We start from the raw sequence: 17,033 nt of genomic DNA, 5'->3' as shown, positions 1-17,033 counted from the left end.
AAATGCTACTATACAAGAATTTTCCTCTTTCAGTTTATTTACTATTCATAAGACTATACCATGGGAAACAAGAATAAATGTATTAGATAGAGCTTGCCATTGTAAAAATAGGATTCTGCCTACATAACATATACAATTTAACTTGCTAGTATATAAAATTAAAGTGACAAATTCCTGTAAACAAAATATTAAATATTTCCAATATAGGGGTGCCTCACTGGCTCAGCTGGTAAAGCATACAACTGATCTCAGGGTTGTGAGTTTGAACCCCACATTGGGTACAGAGTTACTTCAAAATAAAACCTTTAAGGGGCACATGGGTGACTCAGTCAGTTGAGCACAGTACTTCAGCTCAGATCATGACTTCATGGTTCTTGAGTTTGAGCCCTGCATCAGGCTCACTGTTGTCAGTGCAGAGCCAGCTTCAGATCCTCTGTCCCTCTCTCTATGTCCTTCCCTCACTTGTGCATGCACGCGCTCTCTCTCTCAAAAATAAACATTTAAAAATAAATAAAACCTTTAAAATAAATTTTTCCCCAATACGTTATTTTCATAAAAGCTAATTCCACAAGACAAACTTAATATACCACAAAAGAAGGGCACACCTGGAGTTTAATTCAGAATTCCCATTAATTTATGGGCTTATATTAAAAAACTGGTACTGGACACAATTATCTGTAGTATGGAAACATGATGAGTTTCAATAGTTTCAATAGTCACTTTTCTTAACAACACTTTATCTCGAAAAGAACCTCCAGAGTAGGTACTAAGAAACTATGAAGTGTTTCTTTTATTATGCATTTTTTCACTGTGACTTTGGAGAAATACTAAAGGACATAAATCAGAAAGCTTTTTATTTAAGTATTTCTACTCTATCTAGGAAATCAGTGGAATGTGAGGGTTTAACAGTACCTTAATGGTATGTGAACTGAGCCAACTTATACAAATATTTTTTATTTGGTAATTAATGAGAATTATTTCTGGGAAAAGTACAATCCATAAGAAAATAAATGTCTTTCATTTTATGCAGCTAGGGCTTAGTAGCTAATTGAAAGATTATGTCTAGGGGCGCCTGGGTGGCTTGGTCGGTTAGTGTCCGACTTCAGCTCAGGTCATGATCTCACGGTCTGTGAGTTCGAGCCCTGCGTCGGGCTTTGTGTTGACAGCTCAGAGCCTGGAGCCTGTTTCCGATTCTGTGTCTCCCTCTCTCTCTGCCCCTCCCCTGTTCATGCTCTGTCTCTCTCTGTCTCAAAAATAAATAAACGTTAAAAAAGAAAAAAAGAAAAAAATTTTAAAAAAAAGAAAGATTATGTCTACACAGTTAAAATGCTTTCTCCAGATTTCCCTCGTAAGAGTTGAAGCTGGTTATTAGTCTAGTTTATTTTTAAGTTTTCCTCCTGTATGAAAAAAACTACTAAAAATTGTAAATAGCTGTGTTTCAAATAATGCGCAAAGAATTATTGCATAGTGCCATTGCAGAAGCATTTTTTTCTCATGAATAGTTTCTGAAATCATTCAGAAAATAAAGATCTCAACCAGTTTTAAGTGATCGCGGGGCGCCTGGGTGGCTCAGTCAATTAAACATCTGACTCTTGGTTTTGTCTGAGGTCATGATCTCATGGTTTGTGGGTTTGAGCCCGGCATCGGGCTCCACACTGGCAGGCAGTGTGGAGGCTGCTTGGGATTCTATCTCCTCTCTCTCTGCTCATCCTTCACTTTCTCCCTCTTTCTCTCTCTCTCTCAAAATAAATAAACTTAAAAAAAAAAAAAAGCAATCAGTAATCCAAGAGATCCCTGAAGATATGTGTTCCACAAGATGTGACTAATGTAGTTAAGTGTTTTGGTGCAAAATTTTGTAAATTATTTAAAATCTTAAAAGAAAGACAAAAAGGAGAAAAGTCAATTAATTAACCCTACACATGCAAGGAGGCCTAAAAAGAATGTTCAGAAGTCTGGGATGTATTTACTTTTAAATTTGCTAATAGTGGCTGGTAAAGGCATCATCCTACAGTTGAGAGAAATTCTAATGAATAAAGAATGTATGCCATAGGATGATAAACAGTGGGAAGCTAAGAATAATAATCAAATTAGCAGTAATATCAATTATTACCACACATATCCATGGAAATAATACTTACAAATAGCTAAACTAACATTATAATTGTATAGCTGTATGCCCAGACCCAACAACAAAAAAGAAATGGTATTCAAATGTAACTTATAGATTCAGTAAATAAATCAAGAAATGAATACTACAGTGTACAAATGGCAAACTTTGCAATTTCCTTTGTGTTGCTAAATAATCTCCCTTTACTTTCACAGACCCTTTAAATGTAAGATTAAATAAAGTTAACTATAACTTAAAAATTATTATAAATGCAAAAGACAAAAATTCAAATGACAAAAATTTTCTAGTGTTCACAAACCTTTAGGTTGAGCATCAGACATTACAAGAGAAATGCCATCATCATCTCTTTGCTTTTCTTTAGTGTGTGAGGCTTGCTTTGCATAATTATTATCTACAGTCTTACTTGGTTGTGAATCCCTGCAAAAGAAAGGAAATATTATACTCAATTCTTCTATGTCCAAATGAATTAAGAAGTTAATTGATATATATATACAAGATAAAAATCCAGTTGGTTAAAAATACAGTCCCATATAGCAGAGTATATGATCTGAACAAAAGAAAGAATATTGAAATAATATTTGAGAAGTAAGTTCTCATCCCTACTCTACTATAAATTCTCCCTATTTCTTTGGGGGGGAAGGGGGAAACACATGGATACCACAGAAATGGGCACATGCAAAATGAACAAAAGAATAATAAGAGTATTTAAATATATCAAAGAAGTTTAAAAAGTAAAAATTCCATAGACAGAAGTACATGATAAGTGCATCTATACATAATCAAAAAATAATAACCCGGGGCACATGGGTGACTCAGGTAAGCATCCATCTTCGACTCAGGTCATGATCTCACAATTTGTAAGTTCGAGCCCCACGTCAGACTCTGTGCTAACAGCTCAGAGCTGGAAGCCTGCTTCAGATTCTGTGTCTCATTCTCTGTCTGCCCCTCACCAACTTGTGCTCTCTGTCTCTCAAAAATAAATAAATGTAAAAAAAAAATTCTTTTTATCAAAAAATTTATCAATTTTTTTCTTTTTTTCTTTTTTTTTTTTTTTTTACATAATAACCCAGAGGAGCCTGGGTGGCTCAGTCAGTTAAGCAACTAACTCAACGTCAGCTCAGGTCATGATCTCACAGTTTGTGGGACTGAGTTCCACAATGACAGCACAGAGCCTGCTTGGGATCCTCTCTCTCCCTCTCTTTCTGCCCCTCTCCCACTCACACACATGCATGTGTGCTCTCTGTCTGAAAATAATTAACTTTAAAACTAATAATAATAACCCAAAGGTAATTGTTAATATGTTCCAAGCATGGTTCATATATCAACAGTTAGGTATAAAATAAAGTATGGAGTGTGGTAACAAATTTTACCTACAGAATGAATAATTTATAGGGTACTAGGTTAAATATATAAAATATAAGGTTGTGTGAAAAACAAGTTTTGGAAGGACAAGCCCAACATCACCATTAATGAAAACTTAATAATAATAAAGGAATTAAATACCCCACTTTCAGCAATGGATAAATCATCCAGACCAAACAATCAAAAAGAAAACACTGTACTAAAAGCATACATTAAACTAAATTGACCTAATATGCATTTATAGAACATGCCATCCAATAGCACCAGAATACACAATTCTCAAGTGCACACAGAACATTCATAATCATATGACAACTATAAATCATATGGAAGACCACAAAAACAGTTGTAGCAAATTTAGGAAAATTTAAGTTATACTAAGTATCTTTAACCACAATAGTATTAAAATAAAAACCAAAACAGGAGGAAAAAGCTAAAATATTCACAAATACATGGAGATTAACTAATAAATTCCTGAACAAACAATTTGTCAAAGAAGAAATTGAGGCACGCCTGGGTGGCTAGGTTAGTTAAGTGTCCAACTCTTGGTTTGAGCTCAGGTCATGACCTTACGGTTCATGAGTTCGAGCCCTGCGTCAGGCTCTGCACTGACAGCATGGAGTCTCCTTGGGATTCTGTCTCCCTCTCTCTCTGCCCCTCCCTTGCTCACTTTCTCTGTTTCTCTCAAAAATAAATAAATATTAAAAAAGAATAAATCAAAAAGGAGACCAAAAAATATCTTGAAGCTATTAAAAATTTAAGCACAATATATCAAAACTTAGTGAATGCTGCAAAAACAGGTCTAAGAGGAAAGTCTATAATAATAAAAGCCTACATTAAGAAACAAGAAATCCAATAAACAACCTTACTTTACACATTAAAAAACAGAAAAGGAAGAACTAAGCCCAAAGTTAGCAGAAAGAAAGGAATAACAAAGATCAGAACATAAATAATGAAAACCAGAAAAACAATAGAAAAGATCAACACAAGAGCTAGTGTTTTGAAAAGACAAACAAAATATCCAAAGCTTTTGCTAAACAAACTAGAAAAAGAAGACTTAAATAAAGAAATGAAATAGGAAACATTAAAATTGATACCACACTAATATACAGGATCAAGAGACTACTACGAAATAATCATATGCCAACAAATTGGATAACCTAAATGAAATGGGTAAGTAACTAGAAACATACAACCTACCAAGACTGAATCATGAAAAAAAGGAAAATCTGAATGGTTCGATAAGAAGTAAGGAGATTGAATTAATAATCAAAAACCTCCCAAGGAGCCTGGGTGGCTCAGTCAGTTAAGCATCCAACTTCTGCTCAGGTCATAATCTTGCAGTTCATAAATTCAAGCCCCGTGCTAGACTCTGTGCTGACAGCTCAGAGGCTGGAACCTGCTTTGGATTCTGTGTCTCCCTCTCTCTCTGCCCCTCCCCTGCTTGTACTCTGTCTCTCTCTCTCTCTCTAAAAATAAACATTAATAATTAAAAACCTCCCAATACAAAAAACCCCAGGACTAGATAGTTTCCATGGTAATTCTACAAACAATTAAAGAAGTAATCCTAATCCTTCTCAAACTCTTCCAAAAAACTGAAGAGGGAATACTCCTAAAATCATTTTATTGGGTCATCATCACCCTGATACCAAAACCAGATAAGGACACTACAAGAAAAGAAAACTATATACCAATATGCCTGATGCATATAGATGCAAACATTTTCAACAAAGTATTAGGAAACCAAATTCAGTAATACATTAAAAGGATCATACATCATGATCAAGTGGGAATTATTCCAGGGATGCAAGGATGATTCAATATCCACAAATCAATGTGGGACACCACATTAACAGAATGAAACATTAAAAGGATCTGATCACTCCATACATGTAGAAAATGCACCTGACAAAATTCAGTATCTTTTATGATAAAACTCTCACCAAACTGGGTATATAAGGAATGCATGTCAATATAATAAAGGTCAATACAACCAACCCACATCTAATATCATAATCAATAGTAAAAGATTAAAAGTTTTTCTTCTAAGATGAGGAACAGGACAAGGGTGCTCATTCTCACCACTCTTATTCAACACAGTACTAAAAATCCTAGCCAGCACAATTAGGTAAGAAAAAGAAATAAAAGGCATTCAAAAGCATTAATTGTCATTATATGCAGATGATATGACTTTATATAGAACGCTCCCTCCCCCCCCCAAAAAAAACACCAAAAAACTTTTTTTTTTTTTAATTTTTTTTTTCAACGTTTTTTACTTATTTTTGGGGACAGAGAGAGACAGAGCATGAATGGGGGAGGGGCAGAGAGAGAGGGAGACACAGAATCGGAAACAGGCTCCAGGCTCTGAGCCATCAGCCCAGAGCCTGATGCGGGGCTCGAACTCACGGACCGCGAGATCGTGACCTGGCTGAAGTCGGACGCTTAACCGACTGCGCCACCCAGGCGCCCCCAAAAAACTTTTAAAATAAAAAAAATTCAGTAAAGTTGCAGGATACAAAATCAATACACAAAACTCAGTTGCTTTTCTATACACTAACAGTGAACTAGCAGAAAGAGAAATTAAGAAAACAATCTCATTTACAATTGTATTAAAAAGAATAAAATACCTAGGAAAAATATAGCCAAGGAAAAAAAAGAACTATACACAAAAACCTTAAGGCACTGATGGAAAAAAAACAAAACAAAACAAAACAAAACAAAAAACCACCACGAAGATGACAGAAATAAATTGAAAGACATTCCATACTCATGGATGGGAAGAATTAAGAGTGTTAAAATGTCCACCATACACAAAGCAACCTAAGATTCAATGCAATCCCTACCAACATTCCAATGCCCTTTTTCACAGAAATATAATTATCTTAAAATCTATACGTAACCACCAAAGACCCCAAATAGACAAAGAAATCTTCAGAAAGAACAACAAAGCTGGAATCATCACACTTCCTGATTTTAAACTACATTACAAAGCTATATTAATCAAAACAGTATGGGATGGCCTAAATATAGACATACAGGTCAAAGGAATAGAATCAAGAGTCAGAAATAAATCCACATATATATGGTCAATTAATTTATGGCAAAAGAGACACAAATATACAAGAGGGAAAGGAGAGTCTCTTCAACTCATAGTGTTGGGAAAATGGGACAGCCACTTGCAAGAGGACAAAACTGGATCCCTATCTTGCACCATAAAAAAAAAAAAACAAATCAAAAGTAATTAAAACCTTAAATGTAAGACATAAAACCATGTAAGTCCTAGAAGAAAATATGGGGGTAAGCTTGTTGACATCAGTCTTGGCAATGATTATTTGGAATTAATACCAAAACAAAGGCCACAAAAGCAAAATGAACAAGTGGGACTACATCAAACTAAAAAGCTTCTGCAAACCAAATGAAACTATCAACAAAATGAAAAGGCAATACATGGAATGGGAGAAATATTTGCAAACCATACATCTAATAAGGGGTTAATATCTAAAATATATAAGGAACTCATACAACTCAATAGAAAACATTCTATTAAAAAATTGGCAGAGAAACTGAACAGACACTTTTCTAAAGAAGACATATACATGGCCAACTGGTACATGAAAAGTAATGCATTAATGGTATATCACTAATTGCAGGGAAATGCAAATTAAAACCACAATGAGATATCACCTCACACCTGTCAGAGTGATTATCATTAAAAAAAAAAAAAAAAACTCGATAACACACCTTGCTAAAACGTAGGGAAAAAGGAACCCCTGGGCAATCTTGATGAAAATGTAAATTGGTGCACTACTGTGGAAAATAGTATGGGTTCCTCAAAAAAATTAAAAATAAGGGAGTAGTTAAGATGGTGGAGAAGTAGAGGAAGCCTGGGATTTTCTAGTCCCTCAATCACAGCTGTATTGAGGTGAGATCAAGCGGAACACCCAGGAAATCGATCTGTGGAATGGCAGAAGAATCTCCATGGTTGGAGGAAGACAGAGTAGCAGGTGCAAGGCATGTGGAAGTGAATTGGGGAAGAAAAAAATGGCGGTGCCATGAGGGGGAGCAAACCCTTTCCATGCAAACACAAAAGGGAGAAAAAGTGAGAGGATTTGGGAAAGCATGGCATCTGCTTTGCACAAGATGAAAACCTCTCTGGACCATGGACTGGGGAGCAAGAAGTATTGAGTGTCACAGGGTTTTTTTTCACAAAGATGCTTTGGAGTTCAAACTCTGATTTTGGAAGTGAGTGATTTTCTCCAGAATGTAGCTGGGGCATGCACTGCTGGGGAGGAAGGAGGTGGAGCCAGAGCGCATAGTGTGGTGTAGGGATCTCCAGGGTGCACTGGAAGAGAACATTCCCCTTCCTGGAGTATTTTTGGAAGAGGTTCCCTCCCAGGGACACAAGACCTTGTAGGTGCCAACAAAAGGTCTTTCATTAGCAGGGGACAGAGACACAACAAGAAAGAGAACCTTTGCTGCTTTTAGCGGTGCTACACCATAGATTCCACACACTGCACAGGCGTGGGACTATTTTTCAAAGAAAAAGGACTTCAGACACAGTGTAGAGAGGCTCTACTCAGAACAGGGAGGCGGTACAGGGTCCATTAAGACTTCCAGTTTTGGGGTGACTAGATGGAGTAGTCAGTTAAGCCTCCAAATCTTGGGTTTAGCTCAGGTCATGATCTAGTGGTTCATGAGATCGACTGTCAGCACTGAGCCTGCTTATGCCAAGAAACTGCTTACTCCCAGGGCAAGACTGACTCTGAGCCAACACAGGGGCCTCTCCTCCAGAAGACCAGGACAGTCAGCACCCCACATGCACCAAGTGTACTGAAATTGAGTGCTTCATAACATCACCTGCAGTTCTAGCGGAAATAGACCAAGGCTAATCATTTTTTCTTTTTTGTCTTCCTTATTCTTTCTTTTCTGTTGGAATCAGGCTAAGAATTTCTTGTTATTTTTTTATCTCCTTTTTTTTTTTCTTTTTATTGGATCAGGCTTCTTTTTTTTTTCCTTTCTTTTTCTTTGGAATCAATCTTAAAGTTTTTTGATTCTCTGTTTGGTTGGATTTTTTTCCCTTTTCTTTTCCTTTTTTTGGGATCAGGTTTGGTTATTTTTTTTTCCTTTTTTCCAGGCTTTTCTTAACAAACAAATCAGCTTCATTAGGCTTATTTTAACACACAAATCAAAGCACACCTAGTTAAACGTCCAAACACTTCCCAATGCAAGCAAGTTGGGGCTCTGCAGAAAACTGGTCAGTGGGAAAGAGCAGCCAAAACACAACAGCAGAATGCACACACCATACACCATAAACACTTCGTGAAGTGCCAGGCCCTGGTCAGCGTACGACTTCTTTTTAATACAGCATTATTCTCAGGTGAGGAAACATAACACACTTTTAAAACACACAAAAGACAGAAACAGCAAAAATGACAAGATGGAAAAATTCTCCCCAAAAGAAAGGTCAGGAAGAAATCACAGCCAGGGACTTGCTCAAAAGAGATATAAGGAATATATCTGAACAAGAATTTAGAATAACAGTTATAAGATTACTAGCTGGGCTTGAAAAAAGCATAGAACACACCAGACAAACTCTTGCTGTGGAGATCAAAGACCTAAAAACTATTCAGGCTAAAATAAAAAATGCTATAATTGAGATGCAAAACCAAGTGGATATAGTCACAAGGACTGAAGAAGCAGAGTAGAGAATAGTGAGAAAGAAGATAAAATTATAGCAAATAATGAAGCTGAAAAGAAGAGGGAAAGTAAACTATTAGATCACTAGTGGAGAGTTAGAGAACTTAGTGATTCCATAAAATGAAGTCACATCCATATCATAGCACTCCCAGAAGAATAGTGAGAAAAAGGGACAGAAGATTTATTTGAACAAACTATAGCTGAGAACTTCCCTAATATGGGGAGGGAAACAGATATTCAAGTCCAAGAGGCACAGAAAACTCCCCTCAAAATAAAAAAAAAAATGGGTCAACACCACAACATATCATAATGAAACTTGCAAAATACAAAGATAAAGAGAGAATTCTGAAAGCAGCTAAGGACAACACATCCTTAACCAAAAGGGTAGACACATAAGATTAGCAGACTTGTCCACTGACACCTGGCAGGCCAGAAGGAAGTGGCAGGAAATATTCAGTGTGCTGAAGAGGAAAAATACGCAACCAAGAATTCTTTATCCAGCAAGGTTGTAGTTCAGAATAGAAGGCAAGATAAAGAGTTTCCCAGACAAGCAAAACTAAAGGAGTTCATGACCACTAAACCAGCCCTGTAAGAAATTTTAAGGGGGACTGAGTAGAGGGGGGAAAAAAAGGAGAAGAAGATGGCCAAAGAAACAAAGACTACAAATGACCATAGAACATCACCAGAAACACAACTTTACAGGTTAATACAATGGCACTAAATCCATATTTTTCAAAAACCACTCTGAATGTAAATAGACTAAATGCTCCAATCAAAAGACACAGGGTATCAGAATGAATTAAAAAAAAAAAAAGATGCATCTATGTGCTGCCTATAAGAGACTCATTTTAGACCTAAAGACACATGCAGATTGAATATAAGGGGATGCAGAACTATCCTGCTAATGTAGGACATCATGCTAATGTAGAATATAGAACATCATGCTAATGGACATCAAAAGAAATCCAGAATATTCATACTTACACCAAACTAGATTTTAAAACAGAGACTGCAGGGGCGCCTGGGTGGCTTAGTCAGTTAAGTGGCTGACTTCAGCTCAGATCGTGATCTCATAGTTCATGGGTTTGAGCCCCGCGTCGGGCTCTGAGCTGACAGCTCAGAGCCTGGAGCCTGCTTCAGATTCTGTGTCTCCCTCTCTCTCTCTATCCCTCCCTGCTCGCACTCTGTCTCTCTCTCTCAAAAATAAATAAACATTGAAGAAAAAAAAAAGACTGCAACAAGAGATGAGGAAGGGCACTAAATCATAATTAAGGGTCTATCCATCAAGATCTAACAATTGTAAATATTTATTCCCCCAACTTGGATGCATCCAAATATATAAATCAATTAATCACAAAAATGAAGAGATTAATTGATAATAGCACAGTAATCGTAGGTGACTTTAATACCCCACTAACAACAATGGACAGATCATCTAAGCAGAAAATCCACAAGGAAGACATGGCTTTGAATGACACACTGGACTGAATGGATTTAACAGATATCATCAGAACATTTCACCCTAAAACAACAGAATACACATGCTTCTCGAATGTTCATGGAACATTCTCCACAACAGATCACATACTGGGTCACAAATCAGCCCTCAACAGGTATAAAAAGATTGAGATCATACCATCCATATTTTCAGACCACAACAATATGAAACATGAAACCAACCACATGAAAAAATTTAGAAAACTCTCAAATACATGGAGGTTAAAGGACATCCTACCAAAGAATGAATGGGTTAACCAGGAAATTAAAGAAGAAATAAAAAGATACATGGAAGCAAACGAAAATGAAAACAAAACAGTCCAAATCCTTTAGGATGTAACAAAGGCAGTCCTAAGAGGAAAGTATATTGCAATTCAGGTCTATCTCAAGAAGCAAGAAAGGTCCCAAATACACAATCTAAACTTACATCTAGAGATGTAAAGAAAAGAAACAGCAAATGAAGCTTAAAGCTAGCAGAAGGTAAATAATAAAGACTAGAGCAGAAATAAACGATATAGAAACAAACAAACAAACAACTGTAGAACATATCAACGAAACTAAGAGCTGGCTCTTTGAAAGAATAAGCAAAATTGATAAACCCATAGCCAGACTTTTCAAAAAGAAAAGACTTATCAAAAAGAAAAGAGAAAGGACCCAAACAGATAAAATCATGAATGAAAGAGGAGAGATCACAACCTATACCACAGATATATAAACAATTATGAGAGAATACTATGAAAAATTATATTTCAACAAACTGGACAATCTGGAAAAAATGCACATATACCTGGAAACATACAAATTACCAAAACCAAAACAGGAAGAAATAGAAAGTTTGAACAGACCCATTAACAGGCAAGGAAACTGAATCAGTAATCAAAAATTTCAAACATGAGTCCTGAGCCAGACGTCTTCCCAGGGGAATTCTATCAGACATTTAAAGAAGAATTAATACCTATTCTTCTCAACAAACAGAAATGGAAGGAAAGCTTCCAAACTGATTCTATGAAGCCAGCATTACCATGATTCCAAAACAAGACAAAGAGCCCAGTAAAAAGAAGAATTACAGGCCAATATCCCTGATAAACACGAATATAAAAATTCTCAACAAGATACTAGCAAACTGAACCAACAGTACATTAAAAGAATTATTCACCATGATCAAGTGGGATTTATTCCTGGGCTGCAGGGCTGATTCAATATTTGTAAGTCAATCAATGTGATACACCACATTAACTAAGAAAGGATAAGAACCATATGATCCTCTCAATAGATACAGAAAAAGCAATTAACAAAATACAGGATCCTATCCTGATAAAAACCCTCAAGAAAGTAGGGATACAAGAAATATACCTTAACATCATAAAGGCCACATACGAAAGACTCACAGCTAATATCCTTAATGGGGAAAAAACTCAGAGCTTTCCCTTTAAGGTCAGGAACACGACAGGGATGTCCACTCTTACCACTGTTGTTCACATAGTATTGGAAGTCTCAGCTTCAGCAGTCAGATAACAAAAAGAAATAAAGGCATATAGATCAGCAAGGAAGAAGTCAAACTCTCACTCTTCGCAAATGACATGATACTCTATGTGGAAAACCCAAAAGACTCCATAGAAAACCTGCTAGACCTGATACATGAATTCAGTAAAGTTGCAGGATATAAACCAACATACAGAAATCAGTTACATTTCTATACACCAATAATGAAGCAGCAGAAACAGAAATCAAGGAATCGACCCCATGTATAATTGCACCAAAAACCCTAAGATATCCAGGAATAAACCTAACCAAAGAGGTAAAAGATCTGTATGCTGAAAACTATAGAAAGCTTATGAAAGAAACTGAAGATACAAAGAAATGGAAAAACATCCTATGCTTATGGATTGGAAGAACAAATATTGTTAAAATGTTTATACCACCCAAAGTAATCTACACATTCAATGCAACCCCTATCAAAATAACACCAGTGTTCTTCACAGAACTAAAACAAACAATCCTAAAATTTGTATGGAACCAGAAAATACCCCAAAAAACCTAAGTAGTGTTGAAAAAGAAAACCAAATCTGGGGGTGCCTGGGTGGCTTAGTCAGTTGGGCATCCAACTTCGGCTTGGGTCATTATCTCGTGGTTTGTGAGTTTGAGTCCCACATCAGGCTCTGTGCTGACAGCTCGGAGCCTGGAGCCTGCTTCAGATTCTGTGTCTCCTCCTCTCTCTGCCCTCCAATGCTCATGCTCTCTCTCTGTCTCTCAATAATAAATAAACGTTAAAAAATTTAAAAAAAAAAGAGAAAGGAAGGAAGGAAGGAAGGAAGGAAGACAGAAAGAAAGAAAGAAAGAAAGAAAGAAAGAAAGAAAGAAAGAAAGAAGAAAACCAAAACTGGAGGCATCACAATTCCGGAGTTCAAAATGTATTACAAAGCTATAATCATCAACACAATATGGTAATGGCACAAACAGACACAGAGATCAATGGAACAGAGGAGAGAGCCCCAAAAAGGACCCACAAATATACGGCCAACTAATCTTTGAAAATGCAGGGAAGAATATCCAATGGAAAAAAGATAGTCTCTTCAGCAAATGGCACTGGGAAAACTGGACAGCCACATGCAGAAGTATAAAACTGGACCACTTTCTTACTTCATACACAAAAATAAACTCAAAATGGATGAAAGAACTAAATGTTAAGACAGGAAACCATCAAAATCCTAGAGAAAAAAACAGGCAGCCACCTCTTTGACCTCGGCCACAGCAACTTCTTTCTAGACATGTCTCCGGAGGCAAGGGAAACAAAAGTGAAAATGATGCTGGATGGATGGAAAAAGATGAATGGATGAAGAAAATATAAGACACAAAAATGAACTACTGGACCTCATCAAGATAAAAAGCTTATGCACAGTGAAGGAAACACTCAAACAAACTAAAAGGCTACCTACAGAATGGGAGAAGATATTTGCAAATGACGTACCAGATAAATGGTTAGTATCCAAAATCTATAAAGAACTTATCAAACTCAACACCCAAAAAACAAATAATCCAATGAAGTACTTGACAGAAGACATGAATAGACACTTTTCCAAAGAAGACGTCCAGATAGCCAGCAGACACATGAAAAGATGTTCAACTTCACTCGTCAAGGAAATATAAATCAAAACCACAATGAGATACCACCTCATACCCATCAGAATGGATAAAATTAACAACTCAGGCAACAAGAGACGTTGGCAAGGATGCAGAGAAAGGGGGTTCCCCTTTTGCACTGCTGGTGGGAATGCAAACTAGTGAAGCCACTCTGGAAAACAATATGGAAGTTCCTCAAGAAGTTAAAAATAGAACTACCTTATGACCCAGCAATTGCACTACTAGGTATTTATCCAAAAGATACAAAAATGCTGAATCAAAGGTGCACAATGCACCCTGATGTTTACAGCAGCACTACCAATAATAGCCAAATTATGGAAATAGCCCAAATGTCCATCAACTGATAAATGGATAAAGAACAGGTTGTGTATGTATGTGTGTGTGTGTGTATGTGTATGTATGCGTATATATATTTTTTATTATATATATTTATTTATTATAAATATATTATAATTTAATATAATATAAATATATTATTATAATATTATATATATTATTATATAATATTATTATATAAATATTATTATATTATAATATAATATAAATATATTATATTATAATATAAGTAAGTATAATATAAATATATTATTATTTACTATATATATATTTACACACACCCACATACATATACACAATGGAATATTACTTGGTGATCAAAAAGAATGAAATCTTGCCATTTGCAACAATGTGGATGGAACTAGAATGCATTATGCTAAGCAAAATAAGTCAGAGAAAAGACAAATATGATTTCACTCATATGTGGAATTTAAGAAACAAATCAGATGAACACAGGGGAAGGGACAGAAAAATTAGTTTTTAACAGACAAGAAGGTAAACCATAAGAGACTCTTAAAGACAGAGCTCAAACTGAGGGTTGCTGGAGGGGAGGTCGGTGGGGGGATGGGCTAGATGGGTGATGGGCATTAAGGAGGGCACTTGTTGGGATGAGCACTGGGTGGTGTGTGTGTGTGTGTGTGTGTGTGTGTGTATACATATATATATATATATATATGTATATACGTATATATATATATATACACATATATATATATATATACGTATATACATATATATATATATATATATATATATATATATATATGATGAACCACTACATTCTATTCCTGAAACCAACACTATACTATATTAACAAATATAACTAACTTGAATTTAAATTTTTTTTTAAAGGAAAAAAATTAAAAATAGAACTGACATATGTTCCAGCTTTTTCACTTCTGGGTATTTATGCTTAGGAAAACAAAATCATTACCTCAAAAAGATATCTGTGCCCCAATGTTCAGTGCAGTGCAATTTACAAGAGACAAGACATGGAAATAACCTAAATGTTCACTAAAAGATGAATGGATGAAGCAAATATAAGACACATACACAGGAATACTATTCAGCCACCAAAAAAAAAAAAAGCCTGATAACATGGATGGAACTTGAGGGCATTACGCCAAGTGAAATAAATCAAAAAGAGAAAGACAAATACTGTATGATCTCACTTTTGTGTAAAACCTTGAAAAAAAAAATGGGAGGGACTGGCCAATGGCCTACAGAGCAACACATCTAAGTTCTACTGTAACTACTGCAACACATACCTCAACCATGACTCTCCATCTGTGAGAAAGACACAGAGCAGTGGTAGGAAACACAAAGAGAATGTGAAAGACTACTATCAGAAATGGATGGAAGAGCAGGCTCAGAGCCTGATCAACAAAACAGCTGCTACATTTCAACGAGGAAAAATATCTCCTACTTGATTCTCTGTTCCTCCTCCTAAGGGGCAATGATCCCACCTCCTCCCAGTCTCTTGGGTCTTCCTTGCCCTGGTATGATGCCAGCACCTCATATGGGGGGCCCTTCCATGATGCCAATGATGGGTACTCCTCCTCCTCCTGGGATGATGCCAGTGGGACCTGCTCCTGGAATGAGGCCACCTATGTGAGGCCAATTGCCAATTATGCCTGAGCCCCCAATGATGAGACCTCCCTACCTATCCCATGATGGTGCCTAGTTGGCCAGGAAAGAGTCAACAAGACTGATAAGGAGAAATGTGAACATCTTTATATCCATTTTATATTACATGTTCTACTTCACCAGTAGATCATGGTGCTGTGACTCTGGGTGTTTTCTAACAGCATGACAAGGAAGACTTGCTCTCCCTTCCTGTCAAAGACAGAATTGTTTTGGCAGGGGAGTAGTGGAACAAAAAAAAAAAAAAAAAAGCAATTATCAATTTTTATTTGTATTGTGAAATGTGAAAATAAAATTGTCAACTGCTTTAGTCAAAAAAAACCCCCCCACATCTAGATACAGTCAATAGATTGGTAGTTTTAGGGAATGGGGGGGGGGGGTTGGAGAGAAGAGAAGGTATTAAAAAGGTACAAGTTTCTAGTATTAAGACAAGTAAGTGCTAAGGGTGTAACATACATACAGCATAGTGACTATAGTAAACAACAGTGTATTGTGTATTTGAAAGTTGCTAAAACAGTAGATCTTCAAAGTTCTCATCACAAGAAATTTAATAACTATATGCACGCTGATGAATGTTAACTAAATTTATTGTATTAATATCACAATATAGGGGCACCTGGGTGGCTGGGTCAGTTGGGCATCCGACTCTTGATTTCAGCTCAGGTCATGATCCCAGGGTCAAGGGACCAAGCCACAAACTGGGCTCCCCACTGAGCATGGAACCTGCTTAAGATTCTTTTTTCTTTCCCTCTGCTCATTTCCCCCACTTGTGCGTGCTCTCTCTCTCTCTAAAATAATAATAGTTTCACAATATAAACATACATAAAATGGTGATATTGTATACCTAAAGCTAATACAATGTTCTGTCAATAATATATCAGCAAAATTAATTTTTAAAAATAAATTGATAGAAAACACTGGGAAAGCAATTTGGTATTAATTAAAATAGCCAGAGAATGAATTAAATCTTTATACACACAAAACTCTAACTCATAATAATTATTATTAACAAAACAACTCATAATGGTTATATTAAACTAGGCCAAAAATTTTAAATAAAAAAAACTATATAAAATTACTAACCTATATTATTCTCTTATAATAAAAAATATTATATAGTATTTGCTGCATTTTCAACACTATTCAAGAACATGGAAATTTTTACATCATTTATAAGCACTAAAAAATTCAGATACCAAGAATAACTCAAGGATCCCTGTGCAGTAAA

The 17,033-nt window shown here is 36.0% G+C and overlaps 1 protein-coding gene and 1 pseudogene across 8 annotated transcripts in view; one reads left to right on the top strand and one right to left on the bottom strand.

Moving 5' to 3' along the window:
* SENP7 (SUMO specific peptidase 7) overlaps positions 1 to 17,033 on the bottom strand; it is a 165,409-nt gene that overhangs the window by 58,397 nt on the left and 89,979 nt on the right. For 7 of the 8 annotated variants that reach the window (XM_047876611.1, XM_047876613.1, XM_047876614.1 and 4 more), the window contains one exon: positions 2,427 to 2,545. In XM_047876611.1, the coding sequence (XP_047732567.1) occupies positions 2,427 to 2,545 (119 nt within the window). Of the gene's footprint in view, positions 1 to 2,418; positions 2,546 to 17,033 lie in introns of those variants that run through there. The other variant, XM_047876618.1, reaches the window with a different exon arrangement.
* On the top strand, positions 10,547 to 15,873 carry LOC125175077 (U1 small nuclear ribonucleoprotein C-like; annotated as a pseudogene).

This window comes from Prionailurus viverrinus, chromosome C2 (genome assembly GCF_022837055.1).
Source record: "Prionailurus viverrinus isolate Anna chromosome C2, UM_Priviv_1.0, whole genome shotgun sequence".
NCBI classification, from domain to species: domain Eukaryota; kingdom Metazoa; phylum Chordata; class Mammalia; order Carnivora; family Felidae; genus Prionailurus; species Prionailurus viverrinus.
This window is presented reverse-complemented; position numbering and strand designations above follow the sequence as displayed.